This window comes from Argentina anserina, chromosome 5 (assembly GCF_933775445.1).
Source record: "Argentina anserina chromosome 5, drPotAnse1.1, whole genome shotgun sequence".
Classification (NCBI taxonomy): domain Eukaryota; kingdom Viridiplantae; phylum Streptophyta; class Magnoliopsida; order Rosales; family Rosaceae; genus Argentina; species Argentina anserina.
Genome location: NC_065876.1, coordinates 25,941,498 through 25,967,842, shown reverse-complemented (window position 1 = coordinate 25,967,842; position 26,345 = coordinate 25,941,498). Strand labels below are relative to the sequence as shown.

The 26,345-nt window shown below is 37.1% G+C and overlaps 2 protein-coding genes across 2 annotated transcripts; both read right to left on the bottom strand.

The window, feature by feature from the left end:
• Window positions 1-779: 779 nt before the first annotated feature.
• LOC126793117 (transcription factor bHLH143-like) lies at window positions 780-4,059 on the bottom strand. The gene is made up of 4 exons (XM_050519558.1): window positions 3,905-4,059; window positions 3,117-3,773; window positions 2,842-2,986; window positions 780-2,744 (listed from the first exon to the last, which is right to left on the bottom strand). Exon 4 carries the CDS (start codon window positions 2,725-2,727, stop codon window positions 1,645-1,647), a length of 1,083 nt encoding a protein of 360 aa, XP_050375515.1. The 5' UTR covers window positions 2,728-2,744; window positions 2,842-2,986; window positions 3,117-3,773; window positions 3,905-4,059; the 3' UTR covers window positions 780-1,644.
• A 17,062-nt stretch (window positions 4,060-21,121) lies between these two features.
• Window positions 21,122-24,298, bottom strand: LOC126793118 (cyclin-D4-1-like). Its single transcript, XM_050519559.1, has 6 exons — window positions 23,413-24,298; window positions 22,832-22,918; window positions 22,630-22,728; window positions 22,343-22,544; window positions 22,036-22,169; window positions 21,122-21,891 (listed from the first exon to the last, which is right to left on the bottom strand). The coding sequence occupies exons 1-6, from the start codon at window positions 23,731-23,733 to the stop codon at window positions 21,652-21,654; spliced, it is 1,083 nt and encodes a 360-aa protein (XP_050375516.1). The 5' UTR covers window positions 23,734-24,298; the 3' UTR covers window positions 21,122-21,651.
• Between the last annotated feature and the right edge of the window lie 2,047 nt (window positions 24,299-26,345).

Below are 26,345 nucleotides of genomic sequence, written 5' to 3'. Positions count from 1 at the left end.
CGTCGTCATCTTCCACTGCTTCCAATCGAGGGATTTCTTCAATGACTTGCTTGAGTATGTTGTCATCTTTATCCTCTGCAATCTCAGCTCTGTCATGAAACCAAATTTCCGTGCTCTACTCTTCCCGGATAACTAGTGGAAACCCTAAAACAAAATCCTACCACAATAGATCTGGCTTCTCCGGGCGGGAAACACTGACATCATCCTCACTTTTTCGACTTGCGACGACGATCTTATCTACATCGCCATGGCCTCCTCCTCCTCTCCCTCTCAGCGACTCTATTTTCTTCGGCTTTGCTTCTCCCAGATATCCAGTTGGCGACGGTCTGGATCCAAACCCGGTGATGCCAACGTCTTCCCACCTTCTCCCAGATTGTCTTCCCCATGTTTTTTCCCCATTCGAACTGTTTCGTCGTCCCATCCATGAGTCCAACCTGCGTCGGAGTTGTCAAACCAAACTCGAATATAAGCATCAGTGGCATGCGTGTAAATATTGCTAATTTGGTGGGCAACAATTTAAAAGTTTTTAAAACCCAACTTTTTCTCATTTTACAATAGTTGACTATTTTCTAATTTCATGTATTGAAAGACTTTTTATATAAAAAAACAAAAAAAAAACGTCACAGTGAATCGCACCATAATCATAATTAGAGCTTATTTATTGTTTTTCCATACACTAATAATGCAAGTATGCAATTCAGTTGTCCCCACACATGCATAATGAAAGAAACTTTGCAACAAACACAAACACAAATCAAGAATCACACAACACATCACTGTCGTATCACAAATGCGTGCATGCGACGTAAGTACACAAACATCAGGACAACACTAACACCAACCCAACTTAAATTACGCCCAACCCAGCTATGCTTCCCGTTCTGTTATTACACCAAGAACAACATTAATATCCAACCCCCAAATAAGGATATGATCTCAAAGCCTATTCAGCCATCAAATTTACAGCGAAATTCCGATAAGGGCTAGGTTAGTCTCCATCACATGGCTGGCTCGATGCGAGATATGGTGGGGATTAGGGCCCCCCGGTCGGGCTCCCAATGTGCCCCATCGGCAAGTTGTTGCATGAAGGAGTGGAGAAGGCGCGCTCTTGCTCATGCAAACTTGGACATCAGAAAAGCGGGGAGCTCCACAGATGATAAACATGGACAAGTAAACAAAAGGGAGGAGAAAGTGAGAGTTGGGACCCAAATACAACCAAGGGCGTGCACCTCTTTCTCCTCTCTTTAGGGCCCCTCCGGAATAAAACTACCCAGTCTTTCAATTCACCCCATGCCCAGGTGCGCTTGTCACTTTATCTTAACCCTAAAATCATGATTCACCGCCCTTTATTGGGACATTATGTAAAGCACCACTGTCTTTCTTGCTCATGATAACCAACCCTGAAGCTCTGCTGATTTCCAATCCTACCCAATCATTGAAGAAAATACCTCAAGAGGGATTCGACTTCAAGCTACATTTTTCACCACCGCCTTAGCTGGAACACGCCTCATGTCCTACCATGTCTACAGGCATTGCATATACACCACCAACTTATTCTGCAATTTCACATTAACTGCTTCTAAACGACAAGAACTGATAATGTCACTGCTACTACAAATACTACTGGAACAGATGGGTTGGGACTCAGAGAGACTCGAGTCCGAAAGCTTTGGCCTTGAACTTCAGCGATTTTAAGTAGAGGATGGCTTCGTCGAGCACCACCATTGCATCTTTTCCCTTGACACCAGGAATTATGTCCTGCAGAATGCTCACCGTCTCGCGAATCTTATCCTTTTTCATCTTGTTACTGGACTCGGAATCTGATTCTCTAGACCCAGAACTTCTGCTGCAGGCACAACTGGAATCTGCATCATCCTCTAAGTCAGCTACTCTGTTGGGTTTCTTGGAACTTGCAGTGTCCATGACAGACGGCACATCATAACCTCCATCAAATAGCTTCCGCTTTTTAGTTATTCCACAAGAGCTAGCAACTTCTTCATCCCTTGCTTCGGACCAATTCCGCTTCTCAAGAATTGTCATTGTACTGGGGGAATGACCTGTGCTAGTAACTTCATCGTCCTCGGAGTAATCGCTCTCATTATCTGAGTAGAGCAATGCATTCAGTTCTTCCGTGTCTTCATGCATCTCACTTTGATCACCAGATTCATGGTTTCCTTGGAACTCATTAGTCAAAATTGCTCCGGAGAGATTTGGAAAATCTCTATTACATGCATGATCATTCCCATTGACATGGTACCTGCCTTCTTGGTACCGGTACCAAGAAGTAGGGCACTGCAAAGGATTCACTATTCCAGAATTAAAGGCCAAACTTGTTTGATCCCCTGACGGATTGCTGACAAGCAATTTCTTCTGCTTACTGTCAGGGTCTACACAGGGTGCCAATGTCACCTTGGGGTTTTGGAAGGAAAAAGTAGAAAATTTCTCTCCGAGAACAGTATGTGTTGCAGGCATGAAGCCCTGTTGGAAACTGGGCAGGCAATAGAACCAACCATGAGGTTCATTTCGTCTGTGTACTTGCGGATGGGGCAACCCAGACGATGCATACACTGGCAGAGTTCCATTTGTGAACAGCATACTAGTGCCAGGATTTCTATATGCAGAACTGAAGTTCTGTTGCCCCAAGGCAAAAGGAGCACCGAAGGAATATGGATCAGGTGGCCGCCAACAGGGCAGCTGGGGCATCCAAGATCCAAAATCTTCACCCATCCAATCAAATCAACTACCTACGATTTGTACCCGAAAAAAACATTATATAATGAATTGGAGAAAAACGGCGAACAACAATCAGAAAATTCACCAAGTGGAATATGTAAAACATACCAGAAAGTGTTATGTACAGCTAGAAACAGTTGATTAATGTCTCTTTCAGCAACAATTCAAAGACTAAAATCTCCAGCTTAACTTGAACGCAAAGCACAAAAATTATCTACGTGACAGGTTTCAGCAAATGACGAAAATATTCAGCCTGTAAAACACCAAATAACCGCATGTCAGGCCTAATCTTTGACATGAAAAACAAAACAAAAAACAATGAATCTAAACGAACAAAAGCAACAAGATAAGATTAGACGGGTGATGAGGAATCCAAGACTCACCTGGCAATCCTGAAGAGGTTGAAAGCATGCTATTACTCTAATAACTATGGTGGCGCTCCCATCAATCCCATTCTCATGTTTCAATGCTCGAAATCTTGTTTGGCTCGCTGATTGGCTTACCATAACTTAAAATTTCCCCGCACTTGAATATGTTTTAGGAAGACCGACAGACTTCCAAAGCACCACAATTTCAAAGAACACAGAAAAAAACCAAATTCAAGCTGATTGATCACCGGAATCGAGAGACGTAACCAACCGAAACAAAAGGGATACCACGATTCAAAAAAGAGAGAATACCAAAAACAGCTGGACGGAGCTAAAGCTTAAACAACTACAAGAAACCGGGAAAAGGCCGAAAATGAACTGAAACAAGAATTTAGAGATGGATTCAACTAATCTGGCGGACATAGCAAGGAACGACGACGAAAAAAGAGGATCCCATGGGGAATATATCAGCGGTTAATTTGAGTTCGAAAACAAAGGAGGGTATTCAGTAATCCACTTGAGTAAAACGAGAAACAATTACAGAATGACTCTACAGTACAAATTCAGAGATATCACTTTGCGAAACACATCAACAGAACGAGTCAGCCACCACCGCATGCTTTTCCGGCTCCAACCAAAACCGCTAGATCTCCGCAAACTCCTCCAAACCCCCTGCGATCACATCATTCCATCGAAAATACATAAATAAATCATTTCACCATGGCCGCGTTTGGCTGAATCACAGTTTTACGGATCCATAGATTTCCACATATATAATCAAAACTATGCGGAATCTGACTTACAGAGAGCGAAAGGCAATCGGAGAGGCTAGATTGGATAATCCGTGCGCGCGTAGGACGGAGATCAAATCGGACAGGCGAAGCTTTCGGGAGAAGAAGCAGAGGAAAGTGGGTGAGAGAGAGAGAGAGAGAGAGTACAGAAATGCAGAGGCAGTCAAAAAAAGCTTTTATGGCGTGAGTGAGAGCACGGGGAGGGCGGTGGGAGAGGTTATATAGAAATCTGATTTTGCACACATATCCCTGTTTGGGGATCAATTTCTTTTCTTTCTTTTTTTCTTTTTCTTTTCTTTTTTTTTGTGTGTAAATCCGTGGGTGGTTTTATCATCACTCGGCGAGTGGCGTTGAGGTCAATGGCGCTGTTGCGATGTTGACTCGTATCGTTGGGTTGGAACCGAACCCCGAAGGCATTGGTGGGATGTGCTGCTGAGACTGCACAGGATCCTTGCTCCTCAGCATACGAGTTCCGGAGTACTTCTCTATTATGAGTATTAAAATTCTTGTTAAATTTAGCTGAAATTATTAAAAAAATTCGACCAAAATAAATAAATTTAGGAATCTCTTATATGAGCTCTATTCCATCAACGATTGCTAAAAATATGAACATCGAAACTTTGGCTCAGGTTAAATAGAGGAGAGATTTAACAAATTTGTTGATTGGGTTTAGTAATTGTTAAATTTAGTCATTTTTTATCAATTTTTCTGGAGCTGAAATTACCAAAAAAATTGCTATATTCATTCCATTTTTAAATAGAAATTCTATTGTGGAGATGCTCGAAGATGCCCTCATATTACAAGTCTCTTGGCATTTGTTTTAGGAAATTTTATTTGTAGCTCCAAATTGGCACTTATGTCAATCAGGAGAAAGTTGCTATTGTTAAAAGGTTAAACTATAATAACCCATGCGTCAAAGGGGACTCCTTGTTGGTCATCAGTTGTGCTCAAAACCGGACTTGATACCATCTCTTATATTTACCGTTCACTATATTTATTTCGATTATACGAAAAGAATTATTTTTCTGTATTTATATATTAAGCATTTAGAATCAACTACATGTTACGTTGGAATGGTTACATTCACCACTTTGACGTAATTTGAGCATTACTGGGTCGTTTAACCATTATAGAATTGCCTCCAAATTAGATGGCAACAAGTATTCATGTTTGGGTCCGAGTTAAACTAATGCAAGCCATGAAATGATGCACGAATAGCAAATGGTAAAAGTAACAAATAAAAGGTAATTTAGGCCATATACCCACACAGATCATAAGATAAAAAGTGGGATAGAATCCAATGTTTTTCAAGACCACCAATTATTTGGAGCTTGACCATTCAAACCACGAATTATAGATTCATATCAGATAAGGTCCCACTGATTTTGATTGGGTATGACCGTATGAGAAATGTGATATATATCAGAACTCACACTCCACCTGACATTGCATCTTTGCTTGCTAATATTATCCATCAATAGGGTTTAGGGTTGGCTTAAAAGGCCAATAGGTATAGGACCCCCCGATACTTTCTTTGATGACATGTGATGCACAAATGTTTGTTAGCCTTCAACGTATGCATCAATGTATAGTTCCTAGCTCGAACTCGGAGTGAAGAGTCGGGTGCATATTTTTCTTTTTCTTTATCTTTCCGAATACTGCGGTAGTTGTTGTGATCTATGAATTGACATAGCAATACGTAGAAATGAATCTTGTTATAATTTTGAGTATGAGAGTAGTTTTATAAAAGTGTTTGGCACACTGATTAAATTTCACTATTCCTACGAAGATGAACAGTCAGTTCCAAGCATTACCAAAAAAGAGACAACATTAGTATATGCAATAAGCCGAAAATTAAATATGCACTAATTAGACCGTACAGATTACTATCATATGACTCATATCACAATCTCGTGCATGAATGAAAACACGAGAAATGACATTATACTTGAATAGCCAACACTTATACATATATAGTGTAATTTTTAACGCATTTTAGTAAGAGGTGTTCTAATTTAGTACCCCTGTGTTTTCTTAACAATTGGGCAACGAAACTCATTGATATGGGTGTAAATGAGCCGAGTTTGGCCGAATACTAGGTTATTCATGTTTGACTCGTTTTCATTTGATTGAGCTCGAGCCGGGCCAAAATTTGATTTTGTTGCTTCATATTCAATCTCGGCTCAACTTGAAAAAGCTAGAGCTGGGCTCGGACCGGCTCATTTTATTAGATGGAATCGAACTCAAATCGAGCAAGCTTGAATCACACGAAATTAAAATTTTAAATTTTAGAAATTAAAAAGAAAATTCAAAAGTTAATGTCATCGCATCACATAAAATCCATTTTATTTGTAATAAACTAAAAATAACATCAAACTTGTTATAGAATTCAAAGTTTTTAACTAATTATTCTAAAAATAAACCTTTTAAGCTTTTTTGAAGTAATATTATATTTGTTATCATATAAAAATTATATATATACTATAAGTTAATAAGTCAACGTTAATTAATAAACGAACTAAGCTTTTAACAAACCCAAGCTAGCTCGCGACCCGAATACTTGTTGTTCAAACTCGGTTTATTTTCAATGTCAGACTAAATATTGAGCTTAAATTCGGCTCATTTAACTTTACGAACTTGAGCCGAACGGGCTAAAAGTGAGCCAAATACGAGTCGAACACGAGCGGCTCGAGTCTACTTACAACCCTACTCATTGACTTGGAAGAAACGATAATATAGTCGACCAGTGACATATCCTTGCCCTTTTGGGAGCCTCTCTCGGCCGAACCTAGCATTTTCCTACGTTTTGCTTTCCATTTCCTTGTTCATGGCACCGGGTCTCTATTTTATTTCCTTATTACTCCTTGTTTTTGCCACATTTAATAGTTTTGTCCAAAATCTTAAAATTAAGCAAATTAATCCTTCGTTTAAAAAAATCCTTATTCGCTCTAATTTGCATCATATAACTCCAAAATGATAATTTTGCGAGGTCTCGTCTTCTTTAAATTTGATCGGTCACAAGGACCGACAGATGGTCTAGCTGATTGTCTAAGGTGGAAGATCCAAAGTTGTTGGCAATTGCCTCTCTAAAGAGTCACAGAATATCTCATCCGATGATGATTTCAATAACAAGATCCTATTTCACAAGTTGAGCTTTTAAAACCTGACTTACGTAATTTATTTTTCTCTGTCTTCATTCTTCGGCGACACATAGAAGACCTGAGATTGGTCACTGTAGCCGCTTCTGTTTTAGAGTCTTGGCTTAGTTTTTTTTTTTTGGGTACAGGAAGTCTTGGCTTAGTTATTAAAATCGGCAGAAGCTCCATATTCTTATGAGCATCCCAAAGACTTCTTGTATAAATTCTCTATCACAAAATCTCTATAAAAAAGTCACAAACTCCAATAACTATTCTATTTTATTCGACAAACTTCAATACATTTCTGTATAATTTGGTGAATATTTAGAAATATTATATATTTATTCAAATTAAAGAAAAATAAAGTTTTTGACTTTATTAATGTTTTTTAGGTAGAGAAAATGAATTATAAAGACAATTAATAAAGTTTGAGATTTTTTATTTAATTATACCGATTTTAAGAATTTTATAAATGTATAAATTTTCATTTTATCTCTTCCCATTTTCTCTATAATAGAGGATATTTTAATGAATTGTTAGAGTAAAAATATAATGTATTGCCTCTAGAATAGAGATAATTCAAGTTTTATAAGACATGTTGGAGATGGTTTAAGTGGAGATGAGATCAAGAAAATATATGCATATGAAATTTTTAGTCTCGTCTTAATTCCAAAGTACATCCTTGTTGTTCTTTATGGAAAAAAAAATTTAGTGTCCTTCTCCAACCAAAGCCTAAAATAAAACATGGCTTAACTTAGTGTTGGTGTTATCATAGGATTCTAATTTGATATTTGACTGTCTTTAAAAACCAGACCAAACAGTTGTGCAACATTATAAAACTTACAATTAGAAAACCACAAAACTAAACAAGTGGAGCATTTGCTCTAAACAAGTGAGCTAAGCATGGCACGGGTTTTACCAAAACCTTTATATATAAAAAAAGCTTACCCATGATTTGATCACCGGAAACAGATCTATTGCACAGGTAAGAAGATCTGATTATATATTAAAATTGCAGTATTAATGTATTATTAATAAAATTGATAATTATAGGCATACCTTCATGCCCTCTTGTTTGGAGTGGAGGGAACAATAATCACGCCCAATCAAGTCCAGAAGTCCTTTCCTTCCCCTCCTAATCTCATTGGGTCTACTCTTTTGGAGGCACTGACAACTCTACCCTCGTACAATATTACATGTAAAGCAAAGGATTCCTACCTTTCTTTCAATCTTCATCTAAAATATATAAACAATTCTTGCTTAATTAATGGTTTTTTTTTTGTAATTTTTTGAAAGAAAAACCATCAAAATTTGCTTTCCTCCGCACGTCTTATGTGTTATTTAATCATCATCATAGCCATTAGCCACTTTGAAATTTTAAAATTTCTCTTTTTGGATAAAATGAGAATAAAAATGGCACAAGAATGGTGGTTGTGGATTGACCACTCGACTAAAGTGTTGCAACACTTCCCCTTGACAAGGAAAAGAAAGTTGAAGCTTTGAGTAGCTAGCAGCAGCTTGCCCACCCAGAAGAATGGTTTAGTGTATCGCACAAATATAATACTGAATACAGTAAAATACTCACTATTTTTGGCTGAGTAATCACACCTAATGGACCCTCCATATTACGTGGATGTCCTCACTCTTTTTAAAAATTATGTTATTTCTAAACCATGACCACACAAAATGTTTGAAAATTTAGTTGAAATGACTCTAAACAAAAATATCACTATAGGTACGGTATTTGTCCAAATTACGCTAGATTTTTAAGACATTTTTAATTTTCAGGAAAAAAATCGTATACACAACCTAATATATAAGCGTGTATCTGAACTCTCTCTCGTTTACATACTTGGAGAATATAAATGACATAATTTAAACCGTTTAAAATTTTATTTATTAATAAAAATCAATGCAAACAAAAATCATTTGTTTGACCGATTGAATCAAACAAATGAACAGTCATGATAAAAAGTTAGTAGTCTCATGATTAGCCGTTAATTTGTTTGATGCAATCAACTAGGAAAAAGATTGATATATATTAATTGTTTGCATAGATGATATGTATTAGTTTATTCAACTTTAGAATAGTTTAAATTGTTTGTTACTTTGTTTACATTGTGAAAAGTACGTAAACGAGAGAGAGTTCGTACGCACACGTACATACTAGGTTGCACACAAGTTTTTTTTTCTAATTTCCGCCTTATCGTACGGTTTGGATTGTTTATTATTCCACTGTGACTATATTATTCAGCTCAAACGACAAACATAATAAATTGTGTAAGATATTTATCAAGTATGTGAACATGATGTACCACACTCTTTTTAAAATATGATGATAATTTTTAATTTTATTTATTGAAATTGTCGAATATATCTTGCTACGTCATATTATAGCATATGTCCCTTTGTTTGTTTCTATACAACTCGATGTTGGGAAGAAATGCAAATCGTGGAACGAAGGCATTGAATTGTATGCTTTGTTTTCGTAACAGAGATATGTTTTGGTTTACATATATAGCGTTTATGATTGACATATACGATTTATTTCAACAATTAATCATAAGCTTATGATTTTAGGTCTAGCTTGCTTTCCAATCTATCAGCTCATGGTCATGGGTTCTGTTCGAGCTGAGAAAAAGATTTCCTCATAGAACAATCAGCAAGCTCAGGTTTTGAACCCTAGATGGTTCTAACCTTCGTTCTCTGTTGTTGCTTGGCGTGCAAGTACCTTTGAGTTAGGTACAACTCTTGCTTGTTGATGATGATTGCGCTCACGTACTGTCTTCTTCTCGAACGATTATTCCGCAGTTGTGGATAAACCGCTGAAGTTCGAATGACCTATACACAACCGGAGTTACTAGGTACCTTTCACTCCACCTCAAGTAGATGGCCGATCTTACTTTAGACCGCTTGGGAAAAAGCAGAGCTTATAATGTGTCGTTGATAGCGTGACTCTCTTGTTGTAGGGAATTGCTGACAAGTGCATACTTTTGTGTTTGCTATAAGCTAGGCTAGCGACTCGATGGACTTAACTCTGGTTGCCGAAACTAATCGGACTTGTTGCTACATGCAGCGCGAGACGTACATCTGGGTAGCTCCGCTCCGATGGGAGACTTGGTTGCCGAAGCTAATCGGACTTTTTCTCCGTGGGGAGACTTGGTTGCCGAAGTGAATCGGACTTTTGCTCCGTGGGGAGACTTGACTATGCGGTTGCGTGATAGTTTGTTTGACGTTGTGTGTGTGTGTAATTTTGCACATTCGACCCCTTTATATAGAGAACACAGATTGTTATTTCTTGCGGATCAAGTCTTGAGAACCTCTTAGTTGATTTGGATTCACCTTCTTTATTCAACTCAGATTCTATACAGCATCAGTCCCGAAATCTATTATAATAAGGAATGTAATCTTGCTCTTCGATAGATTTTTCCCAAAAAACTGGTCCACGAGCCTAAAGAATCTAAATAATATCGGAGTATTATTTTAGGCCCAAACAGGTTCAAAACCAAATAGAGAATTCTTGCCGAGCATGATCGATGAACATTTGCCTTTTGCTCTTAAATCTAAAAATTATATATATATATATATATATATATAACTTTTATTGTGACAACTAATTTGATCTGATGAACTGTGCATTTCTTAAAATCTAGTAGAATTACCTTAGTTGCTAACTTGTTGATTTAGAGTTTAGATGTTAGAAATGTAAATTGACTTTAAAAGCGGGCGATACATTACGAGTACTATATAGTGAAGGATTTTGTAGAGCTTGAATAGATTTACTGATGAATTTGATGATATCCAACAAACTGCGTTGCCAAATGAATTCATATTTGAGTCGATCCACTCTAAATTCGGCCTATCTAAACATCCTTTAACATATTATGTATGATTAACACAAAAACGATCATTTACCTCGCATCCTTTGTGGAGACCGTCGTTCACCTTCCTTTTTCTTCAAGCTAAGATTGTAACTCATGGAATACAAAGACACATTTGAATTTGCGATTGACCGACATCTATTTAACTAAATTATAATATCTAAGATAGAGAGGAGAGTTGCTTCTTGAAGAGACCAATATTGGCATCAACACTAATTCTGAGTTTAGGTGGGTCATGAGACCATGGAGCCATTTGGTTGTGGATTCTCCAACAAAAACCTTCACGCTTGGAAAGCTAAAACAATTCCATTCTCCACCAGCCCGCACTAAAAAGGATCATATTCATATTATTCTTATGCCGTGTGCTTTTCTCATAAACATCAACACCAAAAAAACAACTAATTCTAAAGCAACAATAGCAAAAGGAGGAAGGAATCCATGCCCTTCACTCCTCTCATATTTTTTAAGCTATACATAAGTGACACGACCCACTTCCTTGGACTTTTTCCCACTCTACTTTATACTAATGCATGCACTAATTATTTTGCCAAAAGAAAAATTGTCCATTATATTATAAAGTTTCAACCCCTCCCCCGTCTTCATCGACATCTCTTTTTTTTAATTAAGGAGGGTTTTGGAAGCTAAATATGTATGGAGTAGTTGTTCGAGATTGCACGATTGATTGAGTAGCTAAATATGGTTTACGCTTGAATTTTAGATCATCATACACGTGCAACCAAGCACGCTTCCTTCAAAATTAATTCGTGATGGGCAAGTTTCAATTATCTTTGCGATATCATTAAGGTCTTGATGTGAAAGTTTGGCACGATTTGGTTCTTAACCAATTAGTTATATCGCTATATGCATGTTTCACTCAATTATGTGCGGTGGAGTTTAAAGTTTATATTATCTGGCTCGCATTTTAAAAGTTTTTATGTTAGGAGAATTTCTCGTGAATTACTTTGAAATAGTGGGGAAATTACATGACATTTTTATGGTCAAGTGCTTCTAGCTGGGTGAAACAATTTATTGACCTCATAAAAATGAAATGTTATATTGTAAAATAGGAGTAATTGTAACTTTTTTTTAGAGATCCTATCTTGCAAGTACATTAATTCTCGTTAAGAATCAGAATATAATGAAAATGATATGTTCGTTGAAAGTATTTCAATCACAATTAAAAGCGCACAAAACTTGTGGCGCTTGCTTTGCGAAAATGTTATAAGTGGGTAAACATCAAGCGTGATGATCACTTGAAATATCTGCCTTATTGCACGTTTGAGGTCCCTTTTCTAGCAAGAAAATAGAAACCTTATCAATAGCTTCATAGATGTGATGTCGAAAGGTAACCTTCACATCCGTATAGAACTATAGCAATATCACGTACTGAATATATGAAGACTAGGAACCTTTTGAAGTAGCAATAATTACATGTTATTTTCTTAAAATTTGGATCATGGAAGATATTGTGCCAGCTCAATATAATTGGACTCGAACACTACTGAGCATTAGTTTGTTATTCAATTGTATCAAACGAAAAATAATTATCAAGAGATCAGAAACTTCAAAATTCTCTTACGTGCTCATAAAACAAGCACTATGATGCTAGATGTTACGATCTGCACAATCATAAAAACAAAATTTCGTGTGGTTTAAAAATTTATTATTCCACTCGAGTAACAAAATTACTTTCAGTATGGTCATCATAATAAGATCAAATACTAAGTTAAGGAAAGCGTTGCCATTCTTTTGAATAACTAATGGAAAGACATTGTATTAGTGCACTGGTGGCCGCTAATTAAGCTCTAATGAATCACCCCGTGCGTACATTTCTCGGTAATAATTTGTTTGGTTCACAATCCTCCCGAGTAATTATGTTGCTTAAGTTAGCAGCTTCCACATTACTTTTCTCTTCTGTGCAAATCAAGGTTGTAAAGGGAGAATGACATATAATCAAAGGCCAGAGTGTTTCCATAATATTTTCCAAACAAGGGTAACTTTCTGTTAATTGGTTGGAGCCCCTAAGTCAAGTTCATCCACCCATAGCAGTGCTGTAATTATTGTATTGACCACAATGGGGTTATAAAGAAAGTATGAGAAGTTATGGCCCTTGTACCATGGTTGTATAGCCAAAATTGCAAGTAACACTAGTTACAAGTAATTGAAAAAGAAAGAAAAGTAAACTCATTTTTTTTTAGAAAAATGAAATATATATTTCACCAAAATAAGACTACAACAAATAGAACACTCGATGGTATAACAAGATTTCACACACTCCGTCCGCTTAAAAATTGTTAGTTACAGGACTATTACAAAAAATAATAGACATAAGTTAAGAAAGTTAAATGATGAACCAATCAAAACTGATTTTAAAATAATTGAGGACCTACTCGCTACAAATTTTAAGAAAAAAACAACTTTAATAGCATCACATAATAAAATTCCGGCACATTTACATAAATAACCTCCCAATTGCATTAGGAATGTTGAAAATTATTATTTCATAATTTTCATTCTCAAATTGACAAAGAAAACGGATAACAGGGAACATAAAAAAAAATAGATTACATTCACTACAGGCTAGGGTAAATAAACTAATCACACCCTGTAACACAAAGGCAGTAAAATAATCCAATGCTAATAAAAAAAGAAATAAAAAAAGGAAATAAAATCTAGAGAACCCAGACCACCAAATCTCCGTCACAGTTAACAAGCAGTCTCACGCGACTCTCCTCCGAAACCCTCTTTAATTAAACTCCACACCGACCCAACACGTCATCTCCCCACCACGTGTCGTTCTTCACGCGCCTCCGCAGGCGGGTGGAGGATAAAATTACGAAGAGGACAGAAATGATGACCGTGAAAAGCAGCAGAGCTTGATATGCACCGTATCGGGGCATGGGGCGCATGGCTCGTGTTTCCATGGCGAGTCAGTATTTGGTCAAACCGTAGTTAAATGGGCCGTGGCGTCAGCCCATGCACGCGCGCGCGCTCGGCTTCTCTGTCACTGTGGTGGGGCAGTGGAAACTGCGGTGGGTGACACGTGGCAAATGAGAACTTTGCCCGTGAGATGTGGGGTCTACCGTATGAGCTGGAAATTATTGCATGGAGCCGCCAGTTAAAGCGTGCTTTTCTGGCGTGTACCTTCTCTTTTTAACCTTTTTACTGACGAAACTTTGCCTTTGCGGTGATTTTGTTTGTAGTACTTTGCGTTTTTACAGTTTCGCGGTTTGACCCGCTTTCCCTGAATTTTGGGTATTTACAGTCCGCCCCATATAATTTCTGTCTGTTTCATATTTTCGATTTTTCATCACTTTGTTATACTTTACTTTGCAACAAGATGAAATTTGAAGCAACTATCACGCTATTTTGAATATGACTATGCGGGTGGTTCAGTAGTAATGCCACGGTAGATGTTGTACATTCGTCGATGTATAAGTTTTAATTTTTACCAACTTTAGCAATTACATGTGGTTTGATAGTGATGGACATGTATTCAGAGTTTTTCTTTATAATCACATACTATTCTCAATAACAAATCGAGTGACCAAATGTGGTAAGTTCCTCCACATAGAAAAAATGCCACTCCAACGTATTAGCTAGGTCGTAAGAAATAGAAGTTTATACCATGAGATTGGACAAAAAAATTTAGTTGATATAGCTTATAATTGCAAGTCTCCATAACACTTTTCAATCTCTATCAAAAGCATACACCAAACTAGTGTCAAAAGTTGTAGCTATTAACAATATATTTGAAATAACTTGTTATACTACGAGTATTGCCAAACTTGTTGAATGTACGTGATAATGTAGGCTTTATATTTAGCATCCCTAAGATCACATGCATGTATTAGGCGCACACACGTATCAAGAAATGAGTCTCATAGCATTAACAAACTAATTAGGTACTTCACTCTTTTAGGTCATATGGTTTGTTCTCTTCCCACTAAATTTGATCATTATGTGCACATACATCACACCTAGCCATTTCTAAGCCATAATCATAAACCCCATATTAGAGTAAAAAACTCCATATCAACGTCGAATGTCAAATCTCAATATTGTAAATAACCATGTCTTTGCCTTGGCAATTGAAATGAGGGTGACATTTCTAATAGGACAAATGATGCATACATTTGATTTAAAAATTGAATCTTCATGTTAGAATAACATTTGATTTAAATATCTCCACTATTTTCCAAATCAATCTTTACAATTGCTAGACTATTAAGTATTAAGGTAAAATGACGAAAATTGGAAACATGTGATTCTTTTACGAAGGTCTGCCCATGCCATTAATAAATACTAATGATTATTTGTAACTAAACGTGTACCTATTTCCGAAAAAACGATGTTATATCCAACCAGATTCCTTCCAACATCATCTACAAGACTACAACAACAACAACAAAACACCGAATGCTAGTCCCTAACGGAAATTAGGGTTAGAGTGCTAGAAATACTACAAAATCTAGGGGTGATGGTAAGAAATAATGGCAAAGTGAAGAAATAATGACCGATAAAGTGAAACGATAACGACTGGAAAAGTAAAACGGTAAGTCAATTGCGCGTGGGGAACCCATCAAACTCAGGCAGTGTCAGTTACATAATAAAAGTACGTTGTGCAGTAAATATCAGACTGATAGCGATCACGTCCTTTTAGATTCCGACAGCGGGGTCAACTACAATTACCCCCACAGTTAATTAGTGTGGTCAATTATAAATTCCTAGTCCAAGGCTCCAAGTCTTAGGGTGTGAATAGAAAATTGAGTTTACTTTTCCAGCCCATTATAGCCAACTCTACATTAACAAATCAGGCCTGGATGTGCTGAAATTCTGGTGTTTTGTGGTCCATTAGTACTGTCTTGTACTGTTGTCCTTAATCCATGGCTCCATGGTCTTGTCCATCGCGAATTTTTTAGGAATTGAAATTCTCATCAGTTCACCCTCTAGTTTCTAGGCTCAACTTGACCTATTGAGATTGGGTCCATGTGTAAATGCTTGCTCCTGTGGTCCGGGTTGATACATGACCTCTATAACTAGGGCCGAGTGGAAACTATACCTGGGGTCTAAAATCGGCTGAACCGCGGCCGGACCGGAGGAAGAGGTGTGGCCACCGAACGGGACGAAATAGGTACACATAATGCATTGAACTGCCCGAATCGCTTTAAACAAGGTCGAAAGCGGGTTCAACAACTGGACCGACCGATAGTAAATCGAGTCGACCAAATACTATTATTCTTTTATCAGTTATCTTACACTGATTGGTCCATAAAAGTTTCACGTGAACTCACTCCCAACCTCTCATTCAACCCTCTCTTAGTCTCTCTCACAAAACACAGAAGATTAAAAAAATCAACTTTTCTCTCACACTCCCGACCCACCCCCTTTCAATCGTCGCGCAATAATCAGAGATGATTGTATTAACTAGAGATCGAGATCGTCGTGCAGTACATTGTTAAACAGCGACAAGCGTGGCCCGTAGACCAACTGTACCGATATTGTCCCAACTTAGCCACCTCACAGGTGTTGGGTTTTAATCACAAAAGGCCTCGGTACAATTGGTTATTATCCACCCACTTATAAGCTTTATTTTCTTTGTCACTTCTTAGATGTGGGATCTCTCCTCTCCAACATACATAACTCATCAATCAAAACGTACTAATGATTTTAATGTAGCATGAGTAAGAAAATGACTACCACAGAGATAATTTTGAAAGGATCTAGTAGTGATATGCTGCCGTCTACAACAATCCAAGGGCTTACACAAAAGAGCCCAACCGGAATTGAGAGGGATTCGTCTCCCATACTAACATCAGTCCAGACGTGGCCCTAAAATTTAAAGGCCCATTTAAATAGTTGGCCCAGAAAAAAGTAGGTAATGAGCGCGACCCTTGAAATCAAAAGCAGTCAGGTGTCCCGCCTAAATCTAAATAGGAAATAAACTCTCCCACCGCCGGTGCCAGCTCACATCCACCTTTATAGACCCAACCGACCCCAAAATCAAATGCAGAGAGAAGCAGAAAACCCAAATCTGTAGAGATCGAGCAATCGAATCGGTGCCGGATCTTCCTCTTCGCCGGTCGACGACGATCAGGTCAGCCGCCTTCGATTTCGACTAGTTCAGTTCTTTATTTCTGGCTATTTCACGAGAAGCAAAGCTGATTATGAATCGATAATAGCGAGTGGGATTGGTGCAGATGATTGATTGTGTATATGACCGAAAAATATGATCTGATTGTTTTCTCACGATTGACCAACAGTAAAATTCTTACGTGAATTTTCGATTGATCTGGTCGGTTACATATTTTGATATAAACAATGAATTTTGATTACTTTTTTATGTTCCGGATAAATTGTGATTTTTTTTAGGGAATGGGCATAATCTGATATAACTCCCGATTATGACTGGGATTTTTGTATGTGATTTATCAGCATCTGCATCGTGTGCATGAATTATGATCGAGTACTGTTCATATGGAAGTTATGCCCAAATTCTTGATTTGAGACTGTGGTTCAATGATTCATGCTTTTATTGACTCTGGTTGAAGTTTTCTGTTGATTTAAGAGCTTGGATGGTGTGGTTTTAGAAAAACTATACTTCGAAAAAAAATGCTGATGGCAGATTGAGGTCTTTTCCAAAGCGCTCTCGTTCTGATTTAATAAGAGTGTCGAATAGTTCTGCTCGGTATGGAGTTATTTGGTGAGCATGTTCTTCTTCTATGAATCCCCCAAGCATATCTATTATCACAATTTATTTTGTAGTTGTAACATTTTTACATTTATTATCTGATGATCATGTCCTTCCTACGAGATTAGAAGAATAGATGACCAGTATGAATCATATGATAAATCGTGGGTTGTTACATAACCTAGCAACATCACTTTTCTTATTCAGTTGAGTACTTGTTAAAAATGTTAATCCAATGTTGGTCACTACTTGAAAGCTTAATTCAAGAACTTGAATGTGTTCATCAGCATTTGTTGCTGGTAGCCACTAGCCACATAGTTTCCGAGGTACTAAGACTAAAGAGATCACATTTTTGAACTTTCATTATTACACCACCATTTTATTCCAAGATTTGACGTGAAGCCCAAATGGCCACACGGACTACACGTCTCTCAAATATTGTTCACATGTATGTCTTGAAAATTCGCTACACGTGCGGGGACGTGTTGAGGTTATACATTCCACATTGGAAATTGAGACCTAATCTGTAAGTTTATAAGAATTTGAGTCACTTCATTCATTGTAAATTAATTTTAAATAGGAACCCCAAATCACTTTATTAGTTCAACCCTCATTTCTGCACATCTTCAGTTTCTGGACAAACCAATGATTCTCTCAAACCTTCTTTGGTTAGTGAAACTGAGAAGATATATACTTCATTAGAAGTTTTGAACTTCAGTTGGTAGGAATATAGGATAATCAGTAATGTGAAGTCACATTTATCTCGCTTCTTCTCCTCATACAATTGACCAAAAATTATATTTCTTCTTCTTGTTCTTTCTTTATTATTTTTTTGAGCTGATATTTGAGTAGTATTTTTTATTCCTCCTCATCTGCTGCTTTTAAGACCGATACTATCTAGATTTTAATGGGTTCAGAATCACAGTGAACTGTCTCTTCTTAATTGAATGTCTGAGCAATCTGGTCCAACCCAATTGAACACTTGATGACAAGTTTACCATAACTCTTTTTTTTTTTTTTGAAAATAAGTTTACCATGACTCTGCTTGCTACCAAAGATGTCCAAAAGAATATATAATAGAGCTTTTCCTTCTTTTTATATTTTACTTCATATAATAACATAATCAAAATGATTGTTTTTTGGTAAACCATTATCTAAATGATTTGGACATTAGGGTCTGCATTTTCTACAGCTCTTGCACCAATGCACGCGTACCGTTCAAACTAGTGCTGTTGAGATTTTCAGTTCGAATCTATGGACCATTGTTGATTACTTGATTAATTTGAAATTTTGAATCCTGTCTATTTTCCATTACTCATTTTCAGGATTCTAAGTAGTATGTTTGTGTAAAGGGTCGTTTAAATAATGAAATTGTGATATTACTCGGTGAAATGCAAATGTCTCGTGACACATTATCGATCAGGGATTTTTTTTTTCTGGGTGACATCTTGTACTATGTCTGTTTTTTCTTTTCATTTGTGCAACTTTTTAATCTCATAAACGGTAACTTGAAAATCATATATCCTGGAACCTGTTGGTTCTGTACTGCATTGTCTGAATTGATTATCAAACCTCCTGCTTAATATAATACCCAGCTGACTAACCATCTACAGTTTTTCTTTCTTTCTGGGGGAATAATGCTTCCCATGTAGCAACTTCTTTAGTATTATCCTAATAGGTGATATGACACTCACCAGTGTCCCTAAAATTTGTTTGTAAAATTCTAGGTGCACATGACAAAGAAAAATCTAGCAAGACAAGTGTGTTTCTGGATGAACATAATACATGGGATACGTTATTCTTTTTCTGTTCTGAGTTTCTCACTAAATGGAAAGAATAAAGAAGTTTCTCACTGAATGGAAAGAATTTAATTTTCAAGTATAGGAAAAGAATCAAATGGCTAAAACATTTTAGTATGCTATGTTTATTTTTTAAATGAGCGATGATTTGTCATTAATAGGAAATGTAGGAGTTAGCATAAACATAATCCACTTTCGTCAAATTAATAGAACCATGTGAAATAAACCAAATAAAGTATAGCAATATTAATGTTATAAACCCTAAACTTGGAATCCAAGAGAGAAGCAGAGAATTGTGAGACAAGGCTCACTTTTTTTACTACACCGATAGCGCCTTCGAAGCATCTTGAGGAGCCACTCTCAAGAGGAGCCTCTCCAATAGACAAGGTATACATTGTGCAAAAACCGTCCTCCAGGGTCCCAAACACGAGCCCAAAAATGAATGGGCATGAAAAAACGAGCCCATATCACCCTAAAAAGGGCGATAGTCCAGGTCTAGGTGACAGGACCCCAAACTGATTTGGGCACCCAACTGAGAGTCAACAACCAAGGTCGACGACCACAATCATAAGCCTCACCCGCCGCCTGCTCCAGTCTCCTCCCAGCCACTGGTACAAGACACTTCCCTAGTCTCGTCTTTAAGCTCCACTCAAACACCAGCGTTGGCCACTATACCAGCCCGAAGGGCACTCTAGATAGCCTTAACCGACACCCCGCCGTGTTCACGGCAATAGTGCCCGACGCCAAACCACCACCACCACCAAAGTGAAGCTTCCTCCCCCAATCTGATCTTTACAGCATCGGCTGATGAACAACCTTACCACAACAAAGATTCGAGATCTGAGCGATCCACAACATCCCCGGATCCCAGACGCAAAGGATTTCTCCAAATCCATCACCAAAAAACCAACGTCATCAGGGAGAAATTGATAACCTAGCAAAAACTCGATCCACCTTCCCCCGCACGCCGTTGTGAAGGACATGTTGAAGAAGAGGGGTGCCCGCTCTGGTAAGGAGCGCTTGAACTACTTCACAAACGGAGGGAGCCTCACTGGAAGACGTCGATCACAACACACAAAACCCTACGTTAAGGGCTTGCTGCCTCCAAGCTAGAGAGAGGAGAGCCCTCGTTCTCATTCCTTAAAAAATTAATATCCTCAACAAAATCAGTATGCTATGTTATGCATCTTTTTCTTCACAAAAATTAATCTTTCTCAGCTTTAGGCTTACCTAATATGATGTTCATTGTTAATGACACTTCTTTGATACTCCCTAGCATAGAAGCGAAAGTAGGCCATATTTATTATTTGCATTTAGGGTTCCTTTTATCTAAACTAGAAAATTGCTTAGAATTGTCAAAAATCTATGTGCTATTGATGTTATTCTTCCCCATCATTTACATAAGATATTCTGTGTATTTCTTTTCTCTGCACTTCATATAGAATGTAAATCCATTATATTAAAACGCCACATGCATTTTCTACACTACTGTTAAAAAATACAGTTGGGGAGTTCAAATAACATTCCCTTTAGTAAATGTTAAGGTGGGTGATAAGCCACTATCTTCTACATTTGTATCTCTGACAATAATTGTCAATTGGTCACTCTTCTTTTTTTTGTTCAATGGTTGATTAGGATATTGCATTCACAAAGTTCCAAGTTCACAACACACTTGATCCCCAAAGCTGCAGACCCCATAACCCTCAGTCTAATATAAACATTCAGTCAAACAGAACCAAAGCACAACCAGGTCATCCTGACACTAAAATTAAATTCACAAAAATAAGTAAAAAGCATGAACTGACAAAGAAAGAAACATAAGAATTATATAAATTCCTGCAATCATATAAATACTTTTTTCTCTGTTCCATATTTTCTCTTTTCCTAAACCAATAAAACACCCAAAACATAAAAACAAACCATATCTCTCACAAAACATCACCAGCTTTTATAAAATTCTCCCCATTTAGTTCTTCCTTCCCCTCCTTTTCTCTACTCACAGCCTCTTGCTGTTAAGAAGTCTAATATTTAACAGCTGGAGAGGTTCTTCTTCATCCCAAAAGCATGAGACATATTGATTCCAGTCTCCATCCTTAGCCCATGACCTAACTTATTCAATTCCCTTCCTCTCATCTTTTAGTTCTCAGTTCACTCCCATATTTTCTTCAGGCACCCTGTCTATTCATTTTTCCTTCATCATCACAACAACACTCTACTTAATGGAAACCCTAAACCCCATACTTGGCTGCTTTTATAACTCCACTTCATATGGTCTGTTTAGCTTCCTTCTTTTAGTATCGGAGTCATTATGAAAAGAATTTGCACATGACCCAACTGTGGTGTGATCATCACTTTTATAGCTGAAGCATGCAACATCTAAGACCCCAATGGGGCTTTGTGGCACAGACTGCATTGAACCACTACCATTCTTGAAGGCCCCACTCATTAATCCCACCTCTTGAATCAAACTTACACACTTTAGCACTCTCTCCTGCAAAGACCAAGACCAAGATCAAAATCAAAATCAATATCTGCAGTAATCATGTTTGATGTTTGTATGTTATTATGTAAATTTGTAATCAACACCAAAATGATAAGAGCAAAAGCAAAAGTCCATCATCAATGATTTATGCACCTTTTCTAAGTCTACATGTTGGATGAGCACAGAGACTGCTGTCTCAGTGTGATCTAATGCTTTGCTTTCTCCTGCTACAGAAATGGCCACTGCTGCTGCAACCTCTGAAGGTTTAAATTCCAAGAAAACAATTCCTGCATTGCATACCCATCCACCATAAGCATCAGCCCCTCTTTCATTATTGGTACAACAATTTCTTCATTTCACCAATAATTTTATAACATCTAGTAATATGGGAAGCTGAATAGTGCAAATTCATGGCTTCACTAAAAGAAATTTAACATTTTAGCAAGGAAAAAATTGGTACCCTTAGCTGTGCTCAAAATGAGTTGAACTGCTCTATAGATTGAAGCTTTAAGTGGGATTTGGTCCTCATTGAGCTTGAGGAGGAAGGAGTCGATGAATGAGAATGGAGTAACTGCTTGCATTCTCCATCTCAATGTGCTTAAAACCAGTAGCTCCATTCTTTGAATAGTTCTAGCCTCAAATACAAATTTAGACTCGGCCACCTGTTATAAGCTAAAATCTTTAGGACCCAAATAACTAAATCAGATGGTTTTAGAAGGATCAAATAAAAACGAGACCAAGCCTCACCTGCAAATCAAGGGAGAGTGGGACATCAATCTCCTCCATTTTAGCTGCAAGGGACAAACATGCCACAGCCAACAATTGCAAAGTCCAAGCTTTGCCATTCTGCATATTGGTTTATGCAGAAAACAATAGATGCAATCAGCAATGGACTTTGATGCAATGAAACAGACAATGTACTAAGTCAGTCCTCTTTTTCCCCACTTACAGGTATTTCATAGGCCGAAAGGAAGCGATCCAAATAGCTTACAGACAGATATTGACAAAGAGGTCCAAAGCTGAAATGGGCATTTGCCTGTTGAACAATGTGACCAATTAGTCAACAGCTGGTAATCAAACAAAAGATTGAGTAGAGACAGTTCAAAGGAAAACAGAAGAAAATTAAAGCCACAATGCAAAACTGAAGTCAGAATTTGCTAGCTGGGTGACTCTGATCCTTGGCATTTACAGCATAGAACAAGGTAAAGTACAATACCACTGAACACAAATCAAACTCTCCAAATGGCTTTGGCCCCAAAAAAGCAAAACAGAAAGGATTCTCAACCAGACCAAACTAAGGTTATGGCATTACATAATATCATGTCCAAACAATAGACACTTCTAACCCATTACCATCAAACACCCAACCATAAGATTTAGTTTCAAATTTTTCTGTAAAACAGGCTCTAATTTCTTTGAGTCCCAAAAACAGTGCAAAGATCAAAACTTTTACCGATCGATGATATAACTCATGATTGAAAGAAATGCATGATTCAACAACCATGAAATCAAACAAAAACAAAAACCAACCTTTTGAATCCAATCAACAGCCTCATTTCTAGCTCGAAGGTCCAAATCCCCACTTTGCAATCTCTTCAAGTAATCCACACGAGGCAAGTGGTGTGATTCCTTCTCAATGATAGAAGCCAAATACTCATCACTACTCTGCAATGACAACCCATGTTCTTCATCATGATCAAAGCCCCGGTTTTGATCACGGTTTCTTTGATGATTCCAAGTAACCTCCTCTGACTCAACCTCAACCCTCAAAGACCCAAAATCATTATCATCAAAAAAGTTGTCTTCTGGGCAAAGCAGGCTTGAAACTACACAGTCAAAACTGGGTGCCATTGCAACAAGAACAAAAGGGGACACAATCTCTCTCTCTCTCTCTCTCTCTCTCTCTCTCTCTCTCTCCCTCCCTCAGTTGGGATTAAGTAAATCTCATTCACTACCAAACCAGAACACAAAAAAGATTCAAGCTTTTGAGTTGGGTTTTATCTGTATGTTCAGTCTGTGTTCATGAGAGTGCATACAGATGACAAAGATTGAAACCTGCTATCAACCAAAGAATCAAAAAGAGAAGAAATAACAATAGATATGATACAAGGCCAAAACCCAAAAATGAAGAGAAACCAATAGGACTCCTATTTCAGACCCTCTCTTCTCCTATGGTCTCTCTCTCCCGCACTCCCTCTGTCTTAAAGCCTGGGCTGAAAAGACTGCTGCTTGAGAGGTGCTTATGAAGAAAATGAGTGGCTCTTTTTTAGGGTAAAGTGAGAGAGTAGAGAGTAGAGAGACATAGACGGAGAGAGTGAGAGAGTGAGAGAGTGAAGGGCACCAATGCAATACCAACACGGAATCAGAAAGAACGGGATTGACAAAGAAAAACAGAAATTGCAGGATTTTGTGTGTGACAGATGTATTGAATTGTCAATGGAGTGAAAATGCCTCCTCAAACAGTGTGCGTGGGAGCAAGTATTTACTGGAATTTTATTCTTAATTTTTGGGGATATTTTCCATTGGCAATATCGAATCCATTAATAAATTTGCTTAACCACCACCTTATGCTTAATTTTGCAAATGCTTTTCTTTTGCAAATGGTACGATTGCTACCTACTCTGTTTTTATTCTTCCTTTTATTTTTTGCAAATGCTATGATTGCTACCTACCCTGATTTTTTTATTCTTGCCTTTTTTTTAGAAGTTACTATTCATACCTTAAAAATAATATTTAAATATCTTTATTTAATAACCCTCAATTTTACTTTTACAAATGTCGAAATATTATTTAAACCTCATTATTTTTTCGAAAATACTTATAATTTAATCAAATTATTATCCATTAATTTATTTTCAATTATAATATTTAATTATTATAGACAACTCGAAAAATTCATAATAATTACATAATCCATCTGAAATTAATTTTCACTTCACTCCTAAATTTATAATTTATAATGTTGTTTTTTTCATTCATTGATTTGGAACTCACCAAATATTAAACTCAACACAAAAAATTCAAACATTAATTGAACAATTGTTTCCCTCAAATCCTAAACGAAGTTTATCAAAACTCATATAACTTTTTAATTGATATATGAAGATTGATAATATTATTTGTTTTAAACTCCTTTTTTTTATTACATAAAAAGGAAAACTGAAACTTTAGTCTCCATGTTGGGGCCTAACTCTTTCTATGTTTGTTTTATCCAAAATAGGGTTCGAACTTCCGACCTATAATCAGTATTGAAGTAGCGTTCGCCCTATTTGGAGGCCCATTGAATTACCATCCAAGTCAATTCTTCCTTTTTGGTTTTTGGTAACATGCTCTGTTTTTATTTCCATCATTTAGTTTTGCTGCATGATGAATGTCAATTGTGGGAGCATGTGTATGAAAATTGGAAAATAGAATCAATCAATCGCATCCAACATTATATACGATTGTATTATTACCCAAAACAAAACCCCATCAATTCTGATATTTGTTATTGATTTTGTATTGCAATATACATTGTCTTCTGCCCTCTTTTTAGTGAGTCTATGATGTAATTTTTAGTGTGACAAGTTGTCCTATTTATATTGACATTCCGATCATGTTGTATACTTGTATACATATATTGTTAGGAGGCCTTGTATATAGAAGTTTCAAAAATGCAGTGTCGATGGATGGACGACAGCACATTTAGAATGTGGTCTTAATTGTTCTACTGCACTCTATTGGTTTTAGCTAAATGTCACTACTATAAAGCGGCAAGATGTCTAATATGTCAACTCTTCCTAGTTAGTGCATGTTTTGAATACATTGGATTAGAGAAAGCTTTTGTTAGTCATGTTGTAATCTCATTCCTTGTATTTGAGGTTTAGGCTTTATATCTCTACTCCCTCATTGTATTCAACTGTTTTATTAACAAACTCTTAAGGGCAGCCGCACCAACCTTTACATTAAAAAAAAAATTCAAAAACGTCGGTTTTTCAGACAAGATATTTCCGTTACAACTTGTAACTAAATAACCTTATTTACTTTCTTACCATGTATCTATTTCTTGACTGGACTGTGATATTTAAACCAAACGTTTTAGTTTTGACAGAACACACCTCAGCAGACAACAATGCTAAGTTTTTGTTGCTCACATAGTCACATATGATCTGAAATAGCTATAAGTCATTTTGACTAGCGATTTTTTAAATGCGTCTCCGATTTTCTGTCAAGCAGTAACGTATAGACCCATATTACAGGTAACTTTCCATCTACTGATCATGAGATTGAAAAAGAAACGAAAACAGGACATAAAACATTTAGTGCAAGTTTAGCAAGCAGCTGTGTGAGAAGTCAAGGCAGGTTAGGCAGCCCATCAGTATCGAAGTAAGAGACCCTTCACCCTGCGGTTAGACTCACGATGGCAAGGAAACTGCGGCCATTGCGAGTAGATTCGCTTCACATGGAACCTGACAAGGGTAACA